Source organism: Paroedura picta, chromosome 6, assembly GCF_049243985.1.
Source record: "Paroedura picta isolate Pp20150507F chromosome 6, Ppicta_v3.0, whole genome shotgun sequence".
NCBI lineage: Eukaryota > Metazoa > Chordata > Lepidosauria > Squamata > Gekkonidae > Paroedura > Paroedura picta.
The window spans coordinates 21,558,646-21,581,401 of record NC_135374.1 but is presented as its reverse complement, the minus strand read 5'-3'; the positions used below and the strand labels follow the sequence as shown (position 1 = coordinate 21,581,401).

The window sequence follows — 22,756 nt, the reverse complement described above, 5'->3', positions numbered from 1 at the left end:
ATCCTGGTGAGGGCCTAGAAGCCTTTCTGGTCTGTGCTGGCGAAAGCCTAGATTGTGCCCTCACCCGATTGGCTAGAATTGCTGTCTGTCCTGTTGAGGGGCAAATCGGAAGGCTGGTCCCGCCCCGGACTGGTCCCGCCCACTCTCCATCCACTTACACCTTAGCGAATTACACACAGACACACACACACACACACACTAGCAAGAAAGCCCATTGCAAGCGGGAATGCAATGAGCGCTAGGACCCAGGGGACACCGGAAGGCGCAGATCTCTCTCTCTGTTTCTCTCTCCCTCTCTGTCACAGCAGGAGCCCTAGCAGGTAATCAGGGCTGGTTTGTAGCAGGGAATGAGAGCTCGTTTGTAGTTTGGGGCGGCTCTCTCTGTCTCTCTCTCCCTTGCAGCAGGAGCCATAGCACGTAATGAGGGCTCGTTAGCAGTTTGGCAGGGCTCTCTGTGTCTCTCTCCCACACACTGGTTCCTGCAGCCTCTAAGAGCAAAGTGGCTAGCATCCAGGGAGGCAGGGAGGGAGCTGTTGGTGCAGGGCCAATCAGGGTGCGGCCCTATTCCAACTCAGAAACTCCGGACTGTTCCACCCCTCAGGCTGTTTCACAAATATTAAGAGGAGGAACAATGGATGAGATATTTATTTATTTATTTATTTATTTGTTTATTTATTTATTTATACCGCCCTTCCCTACGGCTCTGGGTGGTTTACAGAAAACATTTTGGAACATTTGCATGGAACAGTATCAGTATCAATATAACAATATAACAACAATAACATACCAACTAGAACTAGAACAGTATTTCAACAATAATAACTTTGACACTCCCTTGGTAGGTTCGGCCTACTCACACACAGACACACAGACGTACACATACACACACACCTCTGGCTCTTGCTGTGCTATTTTCCTATAAAAATGTATTTCCAAGTGCTTACAGAGGTCGTGCAGCTGGTGTAACTTTTCGTGCCTTCACTGACCCCTTAATCAAAAATCCCCCCCCCCCCAAATAGGCCTGCGTGGGTGCTTTCATGGTTGTGGCTCTGAGCTCTCTCCCCAGAAAGATTTTTCTGCCCCCTTCTGTTGGCATCTTTTCATTTGGCATTCGCTCAGATCTTTCCTTCTTGACCCATGTTTTAATTGCTGTCTTTATGCCTTGATGTGTTTATTAACTCTGTTTTTAATTTATTTTAATGATGTGTGCTTGGGGATGGTAATGTTAATGTTTTTAAAAACATTGGGCAGAAGGGTGGGATATAGAATTTGTAAATTAAAAATAAAACTGGCTTGCTTAAATAATTCCTTAAAACTATAGACATATCCAAGAGAGAGATCTCTTTGGGGCATCTTTTTAAAAAATTGGCCGTTTAGAATACTGACACCTCTTTCCAAAGGCTGTACTCATTCCAAACATTTCCCAGTAATACTGACAAAATAATGTGCCAAAAGATATTAGGTAAATTCCTATAGTCAAGCCAGGAGGCCAGATTTAAATTCAGTATTATGTATTAAGGAAGGCTGAGTTACCATGCCCATAATTAATATTGGGAATTTGGGTGGCTATTCAGAAAGAAATAATTGGAAACTAGTGCTTGAAAGAGTTAAGATGGGGGACTAAATAGTAAAAGCAGTGTATAAATAACCCATTCATTTAAGAAAGAGTCCAGCAACAACCTATGGATGCGAAAGCTGGACCTTGAAGAAGGAAGACAGGAGGAGAATAGATGCTTTCGAATTGTGGTGTTAGAGACGAATGCTGCGAATACCACCGACAGCCAAAGTTACCAACAAGATAGTCTTAGAGAGGAGCAAACCAACTATGTCATTAGAAGGGAAGATATTACGGCTAAGGCTCACTTATGTTGGACACATCATGCAATCAAACTCGCTAGAAAAATCATTAATGCTCAGCATGGTCAGTGGCAAAAGGAAATGTGGTCGCCAAAGGATCCACTGGCTCGACACGATCAAAGCCGATACAGGGATGACCATAAACCAATTAAAAGAAGCAGTCAGACAGGGACGCATGGCGGAGACTTTACTATAGAATCGCTGAGAGTCAGACACGACTGAACGGATAGTATCATCATCATCACAAGCAACATCAGTCATATTATCTCAGGTTCATACTCCTGCTCATCTGTGATATATGCCATCATGTGTCAGCTGTGGACAGTACCACTGACATGTGTTCGCTGCTGCTTTTTGCCTTTGTTTTGCTCTCACTGCATATTTCCGCTTACATAATACAATTTCTTGCATTGTTTGCCATGTCACGTTTAATACTTATGCCTTTTTTGGGATGGGATTTTTGCTATTCTGCTCCTATTACATTGTCTCCTCATCCTGTTGATTGGACTGACTCACATTATGCATTCTTACTTTAAGTCACAATCAGAAAGTCAGACTATATAAATCACAGTTTGGTGTAGTGATTAAGAGTATTGGCCTCTAATCTGAAGAACCGGGTTTGATTCGCCACTCCTGCACATGCAGCCAGCTGGGTGACCTTGGGCTAGTCACAGTCCTGTTTAGAGTTCTGTCAGAGCTCTCTCAGTCCCACCTACCTCATAGGGTGTCTGCTGCTAGAAGATGAAGGAAAGGCAATTGTAAGACGCCTTGAGACTTCTTCAGGTAATGAAAAGTATAAAAACCAACTCTTCTTTATAAATAAAATTAAAAGTAAATGTAGAAGAGGATCAAGCTGTTTATTGATGTTGGTGTTGCCAAATTATAGCATCATGCCAAGCACCATTTTCCTGCTCCTTCAATATTATATTAGCTAAGTTTGAGAGATTCAGTTTTAGTGTTGAGTCTATTGAATTGTACTCACAGCAGCTCCAGAGTAAACAATAGGTAAGTAGGAATTAAATCACGGTTAAAAAAGTGGTAAATAGGCATTAAACATGGTTCCATAAATACTCAGAACTTAACTCCAAAACTGTGACCTGGCTCACATGTCAAGGGGCAATAGAGGGATAGCAAAGGAGCAAAAGTAATAGGCTTTTTTCTGAACAACCTGGAATAAATTTGAGATGCAAAGATTCCCCAGAAGCTTTAGAAAATTTGCAGTGTCAAACTGGAATTAATGCTGCGATTCTTTGTTGCTAGGGTTGCTAAGAGCCTCTTCTGGTGCAGAGTGGTAAGGCAGCAGACATGCAGTCTGAAAGCTCTGCCCATGAGGCTGGGAGCAGCCGGCTCAAGGTTGACTCAGCCTTCCATCCTTCCGAGGTTGGTAAAATGAGTACCCAGCTTGCTGGGGAGTAAACGGTAATGACTGGGGAAGGCATTGGCAAACCAACCCGTTTTGAGTCTGCCATGAAAACGCTGGAGGGCGTCACCCTAAGGGTCAGACATGATTCGGTGCTTGCACAGGGGATAACTTTACCTTTACCTTTAGGGTTGCCAGCCTCCAGGTGCTGGCTGGAAAGCTGCTTTATTTATTTATTTATTTTACTGATTTCCAGGTGACTGAAAACAGTTTATCTGGAGAAAATGGCCACTTCAGGAGGTGGATTCTGTGGCATTATACCACATTGAAGTTCTGTCCCCCCAAACCCCCGCCCTCTTCAGTCTCCTCCCCCAAAATCTCCAGGTGTTTTCTATTATGGAGCTTGCAACCCTATTTGTTGCATACATTTTAAATACATCCTCTGGGTTAATTTGGAAACATATATTTTACTTCCACACTTCTGTGTTACACAAAATAGAAAAGAACGGAGCAGAATCCAGACTTTTCTTTTTCTAAGTAAAGACTGTTCGGGCAAAAAATAAAGCAAAACATTCTTGACAGAAATAGCTCAAAATAGTACCACCATTTATATAAATAAATATACGTTGACAGCTTTGAAAAATGTAGGAGTACCTGAAGTCTTGAAGATGTTTGGATACATTTATTGAGCAAAAGGAGATGGCACCAATTTATATGTAACTTGACTCAACCTGTTTCACACATAGCTTTATCCTTCTTCAAATAAACATTATTATACTGAAAGTATCTGGAAAAAAAATACTGAGACGTGAATAGTGTTGAAAAACTTTAGCAGGAGGTAAAAAAAGTATTGCTTTGCTTTGAATTTTGGACCTCCCAAGGAAGTTTAATGGAATACTATCAGTCTGCTTCCAAGAATACAGAAGCTTTTGATAAGGGCAACCTTCGCTAGTAGATGTGGAGGCCTGGAAAAGGGAAACCTGCAAATTCTTTCTCCGAGGCATTCCATTATTCTGAAAGGTTGTTTGGGCAGCGCTTCCTTTTGCAGGAGCCATGTTGATTCTTCCTCAGCGAGGCTTTTAGCAAGTATTGTATTTCTCACGGAGATAGTTCAATTATAATTTACTTTTTGTACATTTCACTGTAGGGTTTTTCCCCCGACCTTTGAACTGCAAATGCAACTCTGAAAATATACAAAAGATTTTAAATTGTTATGTGTGTGTTAAGTGTCATCACCTTCAATTTATGGCAGCCCTATGAATTAATGACCTCCGAAGCGTCCTGTTGTTAATAGCCCCGTTCAGGTCTTGCAAACTGAGGTCCGCATTCCTTTATTGAGTCAGTCTATCTCACGTTGGTTTTTCATCTCTTCCTGCTGCCTTCAATTTTTCCATTATTAGCCACTGATTAACCTACTTTTTATGACACTGTTAATCCAGAACACCCATGAGATGTTGGGTGGTTTTCTTAGATTGTTAAATTGTGCTTACCTCAATGTACTTTTTTTGAGAATATATTTTCCCTGAAATTTGTCACTCATAGATTTACCGCAACAACAGGGTTTCCTACAGTCATTTCCCATAAATGATATTCAAATATTTACAGAAGGGGGCTTTTTCCTCCAATATGAAACTGAGTTGTACTTCAGGGGGGGAAACCTTTTGTTAGAGCAAAACCTTTTTGTTAGAGCAAACCTTTTGTTAGGTTATTGCTCTGTAGTTTAAAATGCAGCTCCATTTTGTGTGTTATGGTGTCTTCTGTGAACTTCAGGGCAATTTCTAGTTGCACCTTTTGTGAAGGGCTCTGCACTGTTTAAAACATTTGACATGTGTGATAGCTATGCTGGTTGTGAATAGCAGCCTTTCTTGATAAGGATTGCTGAGAATATGCAAAAGGCATCTGCAGAATAAGTGAAGCATTATTCATGTAGTTAATTGTCATTGCAGTAAACGGTTTATTCTTACCTTTCTTGCAGATCAAGTCTGCTGTTAGAAGCAGACTTCTTATTCACCTTCAAAGAGTTGGTTTTCATGTCTAGAGTCTCTCTCTTGAGGGATAAACCTCATTGTAAAATGCGCTTTCTTGGTCTTTGCTTGTGGTCCCTTGCATCTGGGGTACTGTTTGAGAAATGTTCTAAATGTGGAACAAAAATGACTCACAGTGGCTTAGGAGGGCCCCAGAGTGTTGGACCTTGTCCAGTTTGTCAACACTGTACCCAAAAAACTCATTTGGCCCTTTAGGCTGAAAGCTGTCCAGAGCGATTCCGAGCTTGAGTCCAGCTATCTTGGGTTGGCTTTAACTTCTGAAAATCCCATTCTGGGTCCCCATCAGTCTGTTTGGTTCCTGTGGACCCAACTATCAAGTTGTCTCTGATCCCTCCAAAGAGGGTTTGGTTGCCTGGGAGGCAGAATCTAGTTTTACTTGTTTGCCTTCTTCAGAACTGTCAATCATAGTCAGAACCCCCTGCGAAGAAGCACAATAAATCAAAGCACAGGGAGAAGACTGAGCCTGTCCCAAAGTCAGCACATATAAAGGTATGTATCTCATCAAAGCTACAACAATGAAATTTACTCTCAACAATATTGCTGCAGTTGACCACAAATGATAAATATAAAATGCCTAGAAACATATATACTTATTGGGGAATAAGTGGGCTTTTCATTTTTGTTGTGGTGGGACCCAGGTAGGACCATAAGAGACAAAAAGCGGAACATAAGAGACAAAAAGCCAAGAACCACTCCTCTAGACTCTATGTAGGGTTTCCCTTGGAAATGCACAGCTAAGTCAAGAATGTAGCTTCTAGTCCTCTGGTTTCCTGTTTGCTTCTGGGCTCAATTGAAGGTGCTAGTTCTTACTTTTGAAGTAAGATGCTAATTCTTACCTTCCCTGTTTGAGACCTGCATATCTGAAGGGTTTCTGAACCCGTGTTTAGCATGGAGAGCTGAGGACCCTCTCAGAGCTCTCGCAGTTCCACAGGGCCTGCAAGACGGAGCTATTCCGTCAGGCATTTGATTGAGGTTGAATGGCAGAACATCAATTGGGCTGCCCCCTCGAAGCACCCCACCTTGGGTGGGGGTGGTGTTTCCAGCATTGCATGGCAGGGAGATGGAGGAGTTGTTTGGGGTTGTTTGTTTTTTCTGGGTTGGTTTTAAATTGTGTTTTTCATTGCTGTGAACCGCCCCAAATAAACTGGACGGGAGGGGCAGTATATAAGTCCAACAATAAACAAACAAACTACTGTTTTCCTCATAGCAATCCCTGCTTCTTGTGGTGCCTTCATGCTGAGAGTACATTCTTCTTTTGGTTCTCGTGCTGTGTGTGTGGTGATACCTAAATTGTGGTACATGTTTCTGGAGATGTAGGGTTGCCAGATCCTTCCCTGGCAATAAGAGGGGGATGGGGGGGACATACAAGGGGAAAGGCCTCATCTCTGCCATTGCATAGGAGGTGATATGAGTGTAAGGGAAACATCAACATGCACTTGTGACAACAGGATCCCTTCATTCATTAGTACATACAGTTCTCCTGTCCAAACTGTCTCCTGGAAAATGCACCTTACTGTTAAATTTTTCCAGGAGAAAAGAGAGTGTCTAAAGTAAGGTGTGCAAAGCAATGATTATTAAAATACTGTCACTTCAAAGTAATTTAATGTGGTAACTTGCAGGCTGAGTGTAAATGTATGGTTTGTTAAACAAGTTGATTCCTGCCTTGCTGGAACTTGTGGACCCTCTCTGCCTTTATATTTTCTGCAGATGCAGATATCTCTTTACCTCTCTACCTCTTTCAGCTTATATTTCAGGAAGAATCTGAACAAAGCCAGAGCTTGCTAAAAATTTTTTAAAAGTGAACTACATAAAGCTTTTTAGAAGCCAGGATGTAATACTAGTGACATACATATTCATTCATAATGCAGTGGCTGCCAAAATACGTACTGACAGTTGAAATAAAATTGTAATTGGAAACTTCCATATAGCCCATATGGTCTGCTTTTGTTTTCCTTGTGGTGGTGGATACCATGACCTTTCATATCTGTTTCCCACAGTGAAGGAATCCACAGTCAGAATTTCAAAATTCTCTCTTGCCCTTTTCCCTGTTTTGAGGACAATATACCTGATATAGAGCCTCTTATGGCGCAGGGTGGTAAAGCAGCAGAAATGCTCTCTGAAGCTCTGCCCATGAGGCTGGGAGTTCAATCCCAGCAGCCGGCTCAAGGTTGACTCAGCCTTCCATCCTTCCGAGGTTGGTAAAATGAGTACCCAGCTTGCTGGGGGGTAAAGGGTAATGACTGGGGAAGGCACTGGCAAACCCCACCCCCTATTGAATCTGCCATGAAAATGCTAGAGGGCATCACCCCAAGGGTCAGACATGACCCGGTGCTTGCACAGGGGATACCTTTACCTTTTTATACCTGATATCTTATGGTGCAGTCCTAACAGAGGTACACCTTTGAAGAATTGCATTGTTTGTTCTCATCACTGCCTCTGCTTGGCTTGGCAATGACACCAGTATAATTGTCTTTGGAGTGAAGGATTTTGTTGTGCATTAGACTGTCACACCTTGAAATAGGAAACCGAATAGATTAGACATTTGACAGGAGAGCTTTTTGTCTTAGGAAGGCTAAATGTATGGCTTCTACCCTTTGTTGACTATCTCTACACTTGGTGCCTAGAAAGACTCTGTCTTGCTTCTGAATGGTTCATGGGTTTGGGGAGAAGCTTACATTGGCTCTCAGTTGAGTTCTGGGTTCAGTTCGGTTTTGGTACCAACCTTTAAGGCCATACATATGTGGTCTGGGACCTGCGTATTTAAGGGGCTGCCTGTCTGAATATGTCAGGGAACATCAGGGCCCTGACAGAGCTGACACACTTCTGCAAGACCTGCAAGACAGAGCCAGTATGCATGAGAGAAATACTACACCATATGGGCCTCCCTGCCAATCTCCTATACTCTCCTTACCGAAGGAGACTATCCAAGGATAACTTTATCTAAACTTGAGAGCCAGTTTGGTGTAGTGGTTAGGAGTGCGGACTTCTAATCTGGCATGCCAGGTTCGATTCTGCACTCCCCCACATGCAGCCAGCTGGGTGACCTTGGGCTCGCCATGGCACTGATAAAGCTGTTCTGACTGAGCAGTAATATCAGGGCTCTCTCAGCCTCACCTACCTCACAGGGTGTCTGTTGTGATGCGGGTAGAGAAAAACGGCATATAAGAACCAACTCTTCTTCTTCTTCATCATGAATGAATGAATGAATGCTAATTTAATTGTGTTTTAATAATCCATTTTTATATTGTATGGTTTTATTACACATATTGTTGTAAGCTGCCCCGAGATGACTGGCTCAATAGGGGCAGCCTATACATGTAAATATATAAAATAATAATTTAATGAATGCGAACCATCAGTGTTCTAGCTGCAGTTAGTCCCCAGTGGTTTGTGCTCAAGCAAGCAGAAGTGCAAGGATAAGTCCATGGTTGCCACTTGCACTAAGTCAGTCTTATTGTTTCTCCACTGGTTTGCTCTTGTGCAAGTTATTGTGCAACCAATGCCTGGGTGCTATAATACCTAGGAAGAAAAGCACTGGGTGCTGCGCAAGATCTTGCACAAGGAGCACAGTGCTAAGTCCATTCATTTTTCCATTTGTGCGTTGCTAGATCTAAGCCATTGGCTTCACTGTATTTTCACTGAAAGATTGCATTAGCACACTCGCAGGGTCTTATTTCATATTCCATTGAGTACACCCCAAGGTTGTAAGCAGAGAATGAAAACACAACGCTTTTCTTCCTCTATCCAAAGGTGAAGATGGAGCCAGGAATACAACCACCACTTAATCTAGCATAGATGGGAAGTAATAGACCAGTTTAAATGCTTCCACTCCCTGTAGTTACTTCGGAAAAGCCTTTCCCTGTATTGCAGTCAAACATAGAACCAGACAGGCTTCCCTATATTATGACCTGGGTTTTGTATACAGTGTTAGTACATCAGCATCACTTTGATGCCTGTACCACTTTCTCCCTCTGAGACATGCACAATCACTCCACTGCGGAAGAAGACTGATTACCATGACCTTGTTAGGCTCTTCCACCTTCCACAGTTCCTGTGCTTGTTTTTTTGGAAGTTGCCAGAACTTGCAAAGCAATCACTCCTACTGTGCATGTATTTCTTTTGTTTAATCCTGTCTGCCACACACAGTGAACAGTTTGTACCCTTTTCCAAACCAGGCCCAGAAATGTGTTATTTTGCAAGTACCCCCATGGCATTCTTGACTTATATGTTAATAGGTTTCATTACTTGGAGGAGGTGTGGTTGTGTTGATGTTACCTGCCTAGTTCCAACTGGTCCAGAAGCCTCCAGGTTTGGAGGTTGGATATGATTACTGAGGTAAGAAGGCTAGAATTTTTATTTTTGCCAAAAAACCCAGGTTATGTTATATGAGCACTCTCTCCCAGTAAGGATTGCACCTGACACCTTTCTAGGAGCTGCTCGTGGTCAAGAGTAGGTCTGAAAACCTTGAGGTTCGTACCATTTTGGAGTTTTTAAGACGTTCTGAATAAAGAACTGTAGGATTACATATGGTTTCAGAGTACTACTTGGTTATTCTTCTGAAGGTTAAGCAATGAAGAGAGGAACCCTGATGGGGGAAAGTGTGCAAGTAAACTATTTGGGCCATACATTGTGAGATTTTATAGACTAGATATTTGTCTGTCTTTGGTTGAAGAGTATTGCAGGCTGTATTAAATGAATTCTTCAAGAAAGGGTGGTCCTTTTGTCTCTAGTTGGCGGAGTACTCTATCATATGTATATTATGGCCTTCCTGAAATTCCTAAGATTGTACCATGCCTCCATTTATTTGGTGATGTGATATGAATGATTACCAAGGCAACAGTCAAATAGGACATTTACTACACATTCTCCTTATTGGGTTTTCTTTGGTTCCAATTCAATTCACCCATCTGCAACTAAGTATGCCTTTTGAATGAATCATTGTAGTTTATATCTGATCTGAATGGCTGGGATTGGAATATAATTCAGAATGCCTACATAGATTTTTGCGATGATTTGCTTTCTTCCTCTGAGATCTAGGTTAACAAAGGAATGCTGGATCACTGAAAACTTGGACATTTTTCCCTTTTTTAAGTCTTATTTTGGAAGTGTTGGATTAAAAAAAAATTGAAGCTGTCTCTTCATCATGTTTTAGTGATTGCTGTTTTGGAAGTTCTTAGGTGACTGTCTGTAGATGGGGATGGAATGTTGCTAGTGGCAGCCCTCAACCAGAATGCATGTGCCTCCTTTTCTGATGGAACATAAGTACAACCTGTGGTCTGAATGGAGTACCTCTATTGAAGGAAGACAATATCTGAGCAAGCTGACAGTTATGGTAGTTCTCTAATACTTAATTGTATAAGAATTGTTAAAAGTTCTCAACATTTAGAAGTGGAACCCACTTCTAAGCTTATGATATATTCTGACTGCAGACCACCAGTAGTGTGGTTCCATACATTAAGGGCCGTAGGCTATACCTGTCGTTTCCTGTGTCAGTGACTGTGATCAGCGAAGTCTGTGGGAATGAATGGGATGGTAAGGCAGAGGTGGGAAAAGGGGAGCACCACCCTCCCTTCTCTTTTTCCCACTGCTTCTCCTGTCAGAACCTGGCATTTTGAACTTGGGTCATAAACCGTATTTTGGGAACCACTGTTTTAAGCAAAGGGTTAAAATTGCTTGGTTCCATGGTTTCTTAGCCTAGATGAAAAAGGGAAACCTAGAATTATGGGCAGTCTAGAACCCTTAATCCTTCCATCTGTTCATCACTATGGCTTCAATTTTTTTCAAGGGGGGGGGAACTATCCAAGATACTCACAAGACCTTGGTATGGGCAACTGCTGAAAAATAATTCCTGCTAGCGGATTCAATTGCTAGGAAGAGCATTTCTATTTGTGTGTAAATACAGGTGTATGAAGACAGTTAAAATAAATGTTAATACGAGGACTTTCTCTACAGAGGGCTAACTGATCTTTTCAAGAATTAATCAAAGAAAACTGTATTTATAAATATGTGTGTCATTGTTACCAATAGTTTTCTGGGGGGAAAAATGACAGACGAGTGCTTTGAGCACAAAGATAATAGGATGAATAATTATTTAATTTATTCACATTATTCGATATCTATATGCGTCCTCAGGCACAGTTGGTTCGCAGCTATGGGCTGGGTTGTCATCAGTATGCTGATGACACTCAGCTCTATCTCCTAATGGAAAGAGGGACAGATCTCCCCCCAGAAACATTTGCCAGTTATTTGGAAGCAGTGGCTGGATGGATCAGGAAGAGTCGGCTGAAACTCAACCCCTCCCAAACAGAAGTCCTGTGGCTGAAGGGGCGGGAGCTGGAAGCACGTTTACCCTGCCTGGATGGGGTGCAACTGACACCAGCACTGCAGGCCCGGGCTTTGGGAGTGATCTTCAATGCCTCACTTTCCATGGAGGCTCAGATTACGAAGGTAGCCCAGACAGCGTTTTTCTATCTGCGCCAGGCACGGTTACTAGCACCCTACCTGTCCTTGGAACACCTAGCCACAGTGATCCATGAAACGGTCATTTCCAGATTAGACTTCTGTAACTCGTTCTACATGGACCTACCCTTGTCCTTGATCTGGAGGTTACAGCTGGTACAGAACGCAGCAGCCACTGCTGAGGCAATTGCACTGGTTACCTATCAGTTTCCAGATCAAGATTTTGTTTTACATTTAAAGCTATCCGTTGATTGGATCCTGCTTACCAGTGGGACCACCTGCCCCCCTATGCCCCTCGCAGGGCTCTTCGCTCTGCGGTTATGAATCTGCTGGTGGGCCTAGGGGAACTGGGAAGCAGGCCCAGGAAGCACGCCTGGCCTTGACCAGGGCCAGGGTCTTTTCAATCCTGGCCACTACTTGGTGGAACAAACTCCTAGACAATTTGTGGGTCCTGTCGGAGCTCTCTGGGTTCCGCAGGGCTTGCAAGATGGAGTTCTTCCGCCAGGCATTTGGTTGAGGCCGGGTGCAATGAGTAGAGGGGATATTTCAGACCCCTTCCCCTCTGGTTTCTTAAGTTCGGTACTATACCCACCTAGAACCACTGTTGAACTACTCTTACTATTTCATCTCTGGTGGTTCCTGTCCATTTATGCAACTGCTTCAGAGGTTGAGGATTTTTTCTGCTAGGCTGTAGAATATACCACTGTGAAATTGGAATTTGGGGGGGTTTAGGATGTTTTTATGTATTATGTATTGGTGTTTTTACGCTTGTGGTTTGATTATGATCTGTTTTAATTGTATGTATGGGTTGTGAACTGCCGCGAGCCAGTGATGAGAGCGGCGGTATACAAATCAAATTATAAATAAATTAAAAAATAAATTTCTCGTCTGCTTTCCTAACTGAGACTCAAGACAGTTTACACAGAGTTAAGTCAATATATTCAATAGGATGGATTTGGACTGCAGAAGACTGGAACCAAGCAGAGATCTGAAACAGAGCTGGATAGTTAGAGAAAGACTTAATACAGAAAGAAGCAGGAGATTGAAAACTACAAGGGAAGTAAATATAAGAAAAGAATGAAAAACCTCTTAGTTATATACTACACTGCTGAAACAAATTGACATTGACACAGTGCTATCAGGAAGAATAAGATAGACAATGAAATATTGCAGATGTGTGAAGAATGAGTGTGAACAAAAGGATTAAGAGGAATTTATATACATATATTAATTTAGATCCAAATACATGTATGAAAACTTTCCCCCTGATACTAGAAAAATGGATTAATGAACATCACCATACTTAATAACTAGGTATGTAAAATGTAATTTATGATACATGTTATAGTTTGATGAAACAACTGTGTAAAGCTTTTTATTCAGTTGTGTTGTTAAGATTAAATAGTCTGACTAAGAGCCATTGTTATGAGATGAATTAAACAGGTTTAATGGGAACAGGGGGAGACCATTGTGCACATATTGTTATGGCTGCCTCGGGTCATATTTCTGATATGAACCAAATGTGTAGGGAAAACCCTTGTCTATTTTCAAATAAAATCAATTAGTTTAAGATTTATAGTTCAAATTAAAAATTAGCTTTCAGAAAAAAGACAGTTGCTGCCTTCGAGCATTTCTCTGCACCAGATTGTGTGTCTTCAGACAATGCTTAGGCATAATTTGCTTTCTAACAGCTGATCGTGGCAATGTCAAAGGAAGGTAAAGACACTTTCATCACTGGAGGCTTCTTTTAAATCATTCAAATCTAATTTAACATTAGCTATTAGAGCTCTGCCATTAATATATCCATTTTAACACTAGAGCTCTGACTTAAAAACCACAAAAGTGGCTACATGTGCCTTGCTTGCCATTGTGGGATATCTACGTGGGGATGACCTTGTATCTAAGTGCAATAAAACAACTGAATTCTTTAACTTAAATTCTATCCTTGACTGGTTTATGTTTTTCCTATTATGCTGGTATTAAAGAAGCACAAGATCAAATCTGCTTAGCGTTCAATTATAAAATATGTTTACTAAATAGGACATTTTTCACCACCGTTTTTTCAATTAAATCTATTTTTATATTAAATTCATTGGCTTTCATAACTTAAGTGACATTAGCTCTGAAATATACTAACACCTTTAGGGTCTTATGCCAAGAAAAAAGGTCACTGTTTTTGTCATTACAGTTACCATTAATATTGGCCCCATTAATATTGGCAGGGGGCTTCAGGGTGAGCTGAGGTGTTTAGAGTATTTCATTGCTGAAATTACATGGTTGTAGATACATACCACATAAGTCAGTACTGGTAGCACTCTATTTTAAAACCCAGAAAAGACCACTAAGGCCCATTATGCATGGCCGCCGAAACGGCGATTTCGGGTCACATGGACAACGCGGAGGGGGAAGAAGCGAAGCAAACTGCTTATGCACGGGACGGGACGCAACGGCGGCAAAACCCAGAGTAACCGATTATGCACACGGCGACCCCGGCGCCGCTTCTGGTTGCGCCCCGGTCACCCGGAAGCTGCGCTTTCTTCAGTGTTTCGCTAACGCGGCTTTTTCGGCGGCATGCACCGAATCTGCGGCCGGTTGCAGCCGGCACCGTGCGTTATCGGTGATTTTAGTCACCGCCATTCCACCCCAATTGTGCGCTATTCCCCCCGTGCATAATGGGCCTAAGAGAATCTTGTAGGTTGACTAACCACCAATGGGATGCTGCGTGACTGATATTTTGCTTTTAAGAATTGCTTTGTTTTGCTGTGAAAAGTAGCAATATATAAGGAATCCACTGAATCCTTTGATAGCTGGTCCAGTGTTTTAAGTGGTTTATTAAAACCTGTCTATTCAGACTTAACTTCCAGGCAATCACAGTTCTTATTTAATTTTTTGCAGTGAGCCTTTGAGGGAAGGTCTGGTGTCAGGGTTGGAGATTCAGCCTGAACCATGGACTGATCACTACCTACTCAAGGCAGGGGAAAACACCCCACAAGGAAGGGAGTCTGATTAAAATGATGTGCCCTAAAAGGCTCATGAAGCCTACAAGATTCAAGAATGCTCTGAGGGATTTTAAACATGTGCTTTATTGTAGGTGCAGAGTTTGGAATGTGAAGTTCTTTAAAGCTTTTACATGGTTACCCTACCCTCCAATGTCTTGTATCCTGGGTATGAACCTGGCTCCTTGGTCTACCATGGAGTTGCTTGACCTAGAGAGAGCTGGGAGATGTCTAGAATGATGCTGATAGAAAACTCATACAGTCTGTGAAGCTAATTTACCACCACCTTAAGGTATCTGAAGCTGCTGACTCCTAGGCCTGCCTGAGCCTGTAGTCTCTGTGGAATAATCAAACAGTCTTGCTAAGTTTTTTGCTGAGGAAATATTGTGAATATGCAGGAATTTTTTTGGTAGTTGTAACATAGACCAGTCAGAAGAAATGTATTGCTATAGCCAATTTTGACCCAGTTACAGTGATGGGTGTTGACAGGATCCTGGGCTGTTACTAATGCCCTACTAGACCCTTATCCATCCTAATTGCTAAAATCATTTAAGAACCACATCAACAAATCCTTGATGTCCATCATAAATCAAGCAGTAACTCAGGGCACCTTACGTTGGGCACTCAAAGAGATGGTTCATTTTTGTGGATTCTGTTCAGTCCCACATTAATATATCCTTTTCAGACAAAGTGACTGAGAAAGAGAGTAGCTGATCAACTCAATGTCTTATTTGATAAACTTTTTTTGCTGTGGACCCTTTTCAGTCTGGCTTCAAGCCTGGTTATGGGACACAAACAGCCCTGGTGACTTTGGCTAATGTCCTCTGTTTTTGTTGCTTCCACTGGACTTATCTACAGCCTTTGATACAGTGGACCATTTCATACTATGGAAATGTTTAGAGATGGAACTTAGTATCAGGTAATTTGCTCTAGATTTGTTCAAATCATTTCTTACAGACCGGAAGCAAAGGGTCAGAGACCAGTTGTCATCAGTGTGAAACTTATTGTTTGGGTTTCCACAGGGTGTAGTTCTATACCCCATTCTATTCAATCGCTATGTATGGCACTTACAACAAATCACTTATCTTTTGGGAGTTGGCTGTTATTAGTATGCTGGGTACAGTCCTTGCCCCTACACATATTTGTCCACCTTCTAGCCCAGCTGATACAGAGTTATGGGCTGGATTGTCACCTATATATGGATGACACCCAGGTCTATCTTTTGATGGATGGATGGCCTGACTCCCCTCCGGAAACATTTACCAGCTGTTTGGAATTAGTGATGCCTTGGTTCAATCAGATCCTGAAACTCAACCCTTCTAAGACAGCAGACCTGTGGCTGGGGCAGGAAGGGCCAGATCAGGAAGTGTGCCTTACCTACCTGGACTGGGTGCAACTTAAAATCTCTCCCTCAGCCAGGAATTTGGGGATGATTTTGACACCTCCTTGTCAATGGAGGTGCAAGTCACCAGAGCAGCCCAACTGACATTTTTCCATCTTTGCCAAGTGAGGCTATTAGCGCCCATCTGTCTTTGGAATACCTAGCTACAGTGATCCATGTGACAGTCATCTCCAAGCTAGATTTCTGTAACTCGCTCTGTGTGGACCTTCCCTTGTCCCTGACTGGGAAGTTGCAACTGGTTCAGAATGCTGCTGCTAGGGTCCTTACTGGAACATCTTGGAGGGCTCACATTAAGCTAGTGTTGAAGTAGCTGCATTGGTTACCAGTGGTGTTCCAGAGGAAATACAAGGTTTTGGCACTTACCTTCAAGTCCATCCATGGTCTGGGCCCTGCAAACCTGAGGGACCACCTGTCTCCTTATGCCCTCTTCAGAGCTCTTTGCTTTGCGGGTATGCATTGGCTGTTAGTTCCTGGCCGCCGGGAGGTATGCCTGGCCCTTTGCCTGGTGGAATGAGCTCCCAGATGAGCTTAGGGCCTTGCAGGAGATGTCACAATTCCACAGATTCTGCAAGATGGAGCTCTTCTGCCAGACGTTTGTTCAAGGCTAGGGCCAGAGAATCTTCGGTCCCCCTTCATCCACTCCCCTTTTAAAGGGATAGCTATTAAGACTGACAACTGCCACCAACTGCAGGTATGGACTGGCTAACTGTGACTCCGTGGAGGGTGGGATCTAGAGGGGAAGGTTTATGCCACCATTGTTGGTATTATCTGTATTTAGTATTAAGTATTATCTGTATTTTAATTGTGGTTGGGGTTTTATTGTATTGGGAGTTTTAACCTGTACACTTACATGAACCAGCTTTGCTGAAAATGGCAGGAAATCAGTCAATCATCCATCCATCAGTCAAATAAACAAACAAACTTTATACCTGCTCAACCAAATCTAACAGTAATGCAGTAGTGGTCCTGAATCACTGCCTGTTTGTTGTATTTGAAGAGAGCCAGCTTGGTGTAGTGGTTAGGAGCGTGGACTTCTAATCTGGGATTCTCCTCTCCCCCACATGCAGCCAGCTGGGTGGCCTTGGGTTCACCACAGCACTGATAAAGCTGTTCTGATGGAGCCTCACCTACCAGCCTCACCTACCTCACAGGATGTCTGTTGTGGAGAGAGGAAAGGAAAGGGGATTGTAAGCCACTTTGAGACTCCTTCTGGAAGAGAAAAGTTGCTTCTAAGCACTAACTCTTAGTTCTTCTTAAATGACGAAGTATGAACAAATTGAAACTAAATCCTGACAAGACAGAGGCAATGTGGCTGAAATCTTCAAGGACACTATGGTTCCCAACTTCAGTGGGGTTCAGCTGATCCTCGCTGATTCCAGCCACCAGGTGGAATGAGCTCCCAGATGACATCAAGACCCTGCCAGACCGAAAACAATTTTTCAGGGCCTGCAAACTGGAACTCTTCCACCAGGCTTTCAGTCGAGGCACGTGAGCCGTCACCAACCAGAGCCCAGAGGCAACTTCCCACTACCACCTGCTCTCATAGAAAAAAAAAATCGGAATTAGCAGGTGCAGCAAAACCAAGTCCCACAGTTGAACATCAAACTGAAATGACAAAACAAATTGTTCTATTACTGTGTTATGAATTTTTTAACGGAAGTTCTTACTGTTAAATATGTTATGGATGCCAAACCAAGATGGATGCCAAACTAAGACAGTTCCAATGTAAACTGCCCTGAACTGTGAGGAAGGGCGGTATATAAATATAATAAAATAAAAATAAATTTAAAAAATAAAATGAATGCTGGGGAAACTAGTTGATGCACCTGTAAGAAATTCATCCTGCAGCCACTCCATTAGCTGGGTTTACTGGGTTTCAGTTACTGGGTTTAATTCAAGGTATATCATGGATAAGGCCCTTCATAGTCCTTGACCTTCATATCTGTGGGCTTGCCTCTCCCACTATGCTTCACCACCATAACTTTAATTATCAAATCACTTCTCCACATGCAACCAGCTGAGTGACCTTGGGCCAGTCGCTGTTCTCTTAAAGCTGTTTTTGCAGAGCAGTTCTTTCAGAGCTGTCTCAGCCCAACCTCCCTCACAGGGTGTCTGTTGTGGTGAGAGAAAGGGGGAGGTGTTTGTAAGCTGCTTTGGAACTCTTTGGGTAGTGAAAAAACAGACTGCCTGAAAATTGGCAGCATTACCCCTTGAGTGATGAGGAAGTAAAAATCTTCTCTCACTTGGAAAACAAGAAAAGCTGTAGCTTCACACACATATTCATACTTTGAAGTAATGAGTCGTAAGGGGCTTTGAGACTCCTTCGGGTAGTAAAAAGTGTGGTACAAAAAACAGTTATTCTCTTCTTCTTAAAATCATCACAATAACTTTTTGAGTATCCAGGTAACCATGGTATAAACAGTTACCAAACGACTCAAATGCATCAATTTATAACAAGATGACTTATATTAAAATTATTTCAAAATTATCTCTTTAGTCCTTAAAACAACAAATCATAAAATCATTTTTTCCCCTTTTGTACAAGAAGTTAATAAGGGGTATCCAATTGTTGCCATTTGCTGTAATCAAAGACGTAAGTTTAGCCAACTCTGCATATGAAATGTCACAATGATTGTTTGTAGATAAAGTATAAACAGCGTTATAGAGCTGGAAATGTGAATCCTGTCTGGCTTACAGGCACGCCACAGAAAAATAAAAATCCCAGAAAATCGTAAAGAATTTTTTCTGTTCTTTGTCGTAAAAGTTAAGTTGATAGTTGGTTCTTACAAACAAACTGAACAAATCCAAGTAATCCTACTTTCTTCACCTGAGACCACATTTAATCACATTCCCACAGTACTTTAAAACCTACTCGGCATTCCCAGGCGGAAAAGCATGCCCATTTGCTTCATCCAAATGGCTTTCTGCAGTTGCAAATGATTTTCCGCACCCTTGAACAGGTGCTTTGTCCAGAGTTTATAGTTGTGTTATAACAAATTGGCTTATTTAATAAGGTGTAAGATGTCTTGCATAAAGCTGTGTAACTGGGAACATTTGGAATGCATTAGGCCTATTCTATGCTCTAAAGTTTCATTCTACGGCTGCCTTAAAGAGGCATTTAAGAATTTTGACTAAAACCATTTAAAAATTCACTAACAACTTACCACTTTCCCCCAAAATTTGAAAGGGTAGAAAATGTTTCCGGAACCAAAAGGGAGGGAAAAATTAGTTCCTTCCAGTTTTTGTCTTCGTCACTTCATAGTTTCATAAATTTATCAAAGATGAACAGCGGCATAGAAGAATTTTTGCCTTAAACATTCAAATTGGTATCGTTAACATCTGCTATAAACACCTTGTGGAAAGGTGAAGTGAAATCACTTTTCATGGGTCATGGTGTCCAACTTGTTTCTACACAAGCCATAGTAAAAAGCAGGCGGGATCAAAGATTTTCTGGCATCCTGCAGGGCCATGGTATGAAGACGCCTTGGTCCAAGAATGGTGTTAGTGTGTTAGTGTGTTACACTAATTTTGCAAGCATTGCATTGCCCACATATTTATTTCCAAAATCAGTTCACTTCCTTTCATCCAAACACGAGGCATACCGTCTGGTCTGGACAAATGGATAAGCCTGTCCTAATGCTGGGAATTTTTTTTTTCCAAAAGGGAGCCTTTAGCTGAAAACGGGCTGTTAACAATTTGTGCAGGAATGGAGGATGACATCATGTGGAAACAAAAAAAGGGGGCTGGGTGATTAGAAATGAATTTATCAGTGTGGAATCAGCCCAGTTTAGTCTGCATATATTTTGTGCAAAAATGGAATCAGAAAAGTTTTTAATATCTACCATGGTGTGGGGAAGTTCAATAAAGCTGAGAGAAGCAGTAAGACAAACCAGCATCATATCTGGGTGTGTATTGTAGGTTCAGGAGGAGCATACATGGCCTGGATCTGGAGTACTAGTTTAAATAGCCCCAAAAATGTATCCTGAGGTCAGGATTGGGTGGCTAGTCCCGAAAACAGTGTGTTCGAACCCGAGCCAGGTTCGATTCTGCACTCCCCTACATGCAGCCTACTGGGTGACCTTGGGCTTGCCATGGCACTGATAAAGCTGTTCTGACCGAGCAGTGATATCAGGGATCTGTCAGGATGTCTGTTGTGGGGAGAGGAAAGGGAAGGCAAATGTAAGCCACTTTGAGACTCCTTCGGGTAGATTAAAGCAGCATATAAGAACCAACTCTTCTTCCTCTTCTTCTAAATATCAGTGTGAAATAAAGAAATGGAGGCTAACTAATGGCTGTAGCACGTCAATCAAGAAACCTTGATTGAGTTAAGGGGAAACCTCCGGAGTGAGGTGCTTCAGAAAGGGTGTTTTCAGGCAGGTGTAATATTAGCATAAATGTGGACTGCGCCTCGTTGCTAAAAATGACAATCCAGCCCCGGAACACCTAGCCACAGAGATCCACGTGATGGTCACCTCTTGTCTGGATTTCTGCAACTCGCCCTATGCAGGCCTGCCCTTAACCTTGATCCGGAAACTACAGCTGGTCCAGAATGCAGTGGCCAGGGTCCTCACAGCAACACCATGGAGGTCCCACATTCGGCCATCCTGACCCCTACCTGGTGGAATGAGCTCTCAAAGGAGATCAGGGTCCTGATGGAACTTGAACAGTTCCACAGGGCCTGCAAAAAGGAGCTCCTCCACCTGAACCAATCACTTCCCATTGGTCCCTGAGCCTCCCTCCCATGGAAAACACTGCCATTTCGTCCAACCCTTAGGGTCATCAGTATGCTATAATTGATTTATATGTTCTCACCATCGTTCTGCTGTTCTATTATATTGTTATTTTGTTATCACTGCATTGTTATTGTTCAACTACTGAGTTCAACTATTGTTCAACTACTGAGTTATCTGTATTGTTTGCCTGTTTAATGTAAACCACCCTGAGTCTCAGGGGACGGCGGTATATAAAATGAATGAATGAATATAATAGAATAGTTTTATTTGTGAAAATAAATGACCTATTCCAATATTTTGTAGTATAGATTTGAACTGTTAAAGTTCATTGGTCAAAAAAAAGAAAATAATTTTTCATGACCACTGGGGATGTCTAGCTGTTGTTGAATGGCTGCCTATGTTTTAAAAAATATCCTAAAAATATGTCAAAAGGATACTGCTGTCAGGGAAATAGCATGACTAGTTATACAGTTCTTGGGAAGGTAGCAAATGATAGTGTCTTAAAATGCAGGCTTTTTTGTGACATTTCTTACTTTTTTAGAAAGAAGATGTTCAAGATGAGGAGATGGCTGAAAAGCTCTGCATTCGAAAGAAACGCTTTATGCAGTTTGCCTCTGTGCAATATGATGGAGAGTATTACATGACTCCGAGGGACTTCCTGTTTTCAGTGATGTTTGACAAACCAGGGCGTAAGTTCCCAGTTATCATTCATACAACACTGTTAAATGAATGGCGGTGAAACAGTGATATTACTGTGTGTCCAATACTCTCCGTTTCATCATATTTGTGCATTAGCTTGGAATGTGGCAATCTGAAATTACCTTGGTGAAATTACTTTTCATAAGAAGTTTGTTTTCAGGTTCTTTGACACTGGTATTCTTTGATTAGTTATTACTACTGAAGGTACCTAAAAACGGACAGCCCGTAAAGAGCTACCATACCCAGATTTTGTGGTTTGTTCTACATTATGTTTGCCTTTTTCCTTTTTGGTCAGCATACCTCCATGCCTTGTTACAAAGTGCTTATAAAATACCACTGAATTCCTAAAGACATTTACTATGCTACAGGAAGGGATGCTGGTTGAGAAACACAAGTCCAGACCCTTGGGAACATGGAACTAGTTGCATGGTTCTTAGACCTGACTCCAATGTAAATAATTAATAATTAATTTAATATTATACAATCCATTATTCATTCTCACTCTCCTGTGAGGTCTGAGTTTGTCAGTCCAACAGTGCTGGATATTTTAGTTAACAGTTTCATCATATTATACCGTTATATTGTGCTGTTATTTTGGTTACAATTATTAGTTATCAGTTATACATGTTACAGACTGTTTTATGTATTGTTCTCTGTTATGATGTAAACCGCCCTGAGCCTCCGGGGAGGGCGGTATATAAGTATGATAAATAAATAAATAAATAAATATCCATAAGAAACACTTAATCCATTAAATAAATACTTAGTGTGTAGACGGTCACCCTCTCCTTTACCTGACCCTGCTACCGATGCAATTGATGAAATGGAGAGTTTAGGGAGAGAAGGGACATTTTAATTATGATTAGAATGGGGGGGGGGTTTTTGAAAAAAAGTAATTTTCAATTTTTATATATTTATTGAGAACATTGCTATGCTACCTTCCCATCAAAATATGGTCCCCAGGATGGGAGAACATTCAACCCGCATTTAAAATAATATTTGTTATTTTTATTCCACCTTTCTTATGGCGAATCAAGGCAGATTACACAGACTGAATCAATGCAATCAACAAGATGGGACATTCAGTAGACAATGAAACAGGATTTGGGTTGTAGAACCAGCCAGAAGTCTAAGAAAGTAAAATTACATGGTTTTAATCCAGTTTTGCATAGTTAGTGGAAAATAGGAAACTTCCAAACTTCATC

The 22,756-nt window shown here is 41.8% G+C and overlaps 1 protein-coding gene across 3 annotated transcripts in view; it reads left to right on the top strand.

Moving 5' to 3' along the window:
• MICU2 (mitochondrial calcium uptake 2) overlaps positions 1-22,756 on the top strand; it is a 111,407-nt gene that overhangs the window by 37,626 nt on the left and 51,025 nt on the right. For all 3 annotated transcript variants that reach the window (XM_077341690.1, XM_077341691.1, XM_077341692.1), the window contains exon 2: positions 21,394-21,541. In XM_077341690.1, the coding sequence (XP_077197805.1) occupies positions 21,394-21,541 (148 nt within the window). The remainder of the gene's footprint in view (positions 1-21,393; positions 21,542-22,756) is intronic.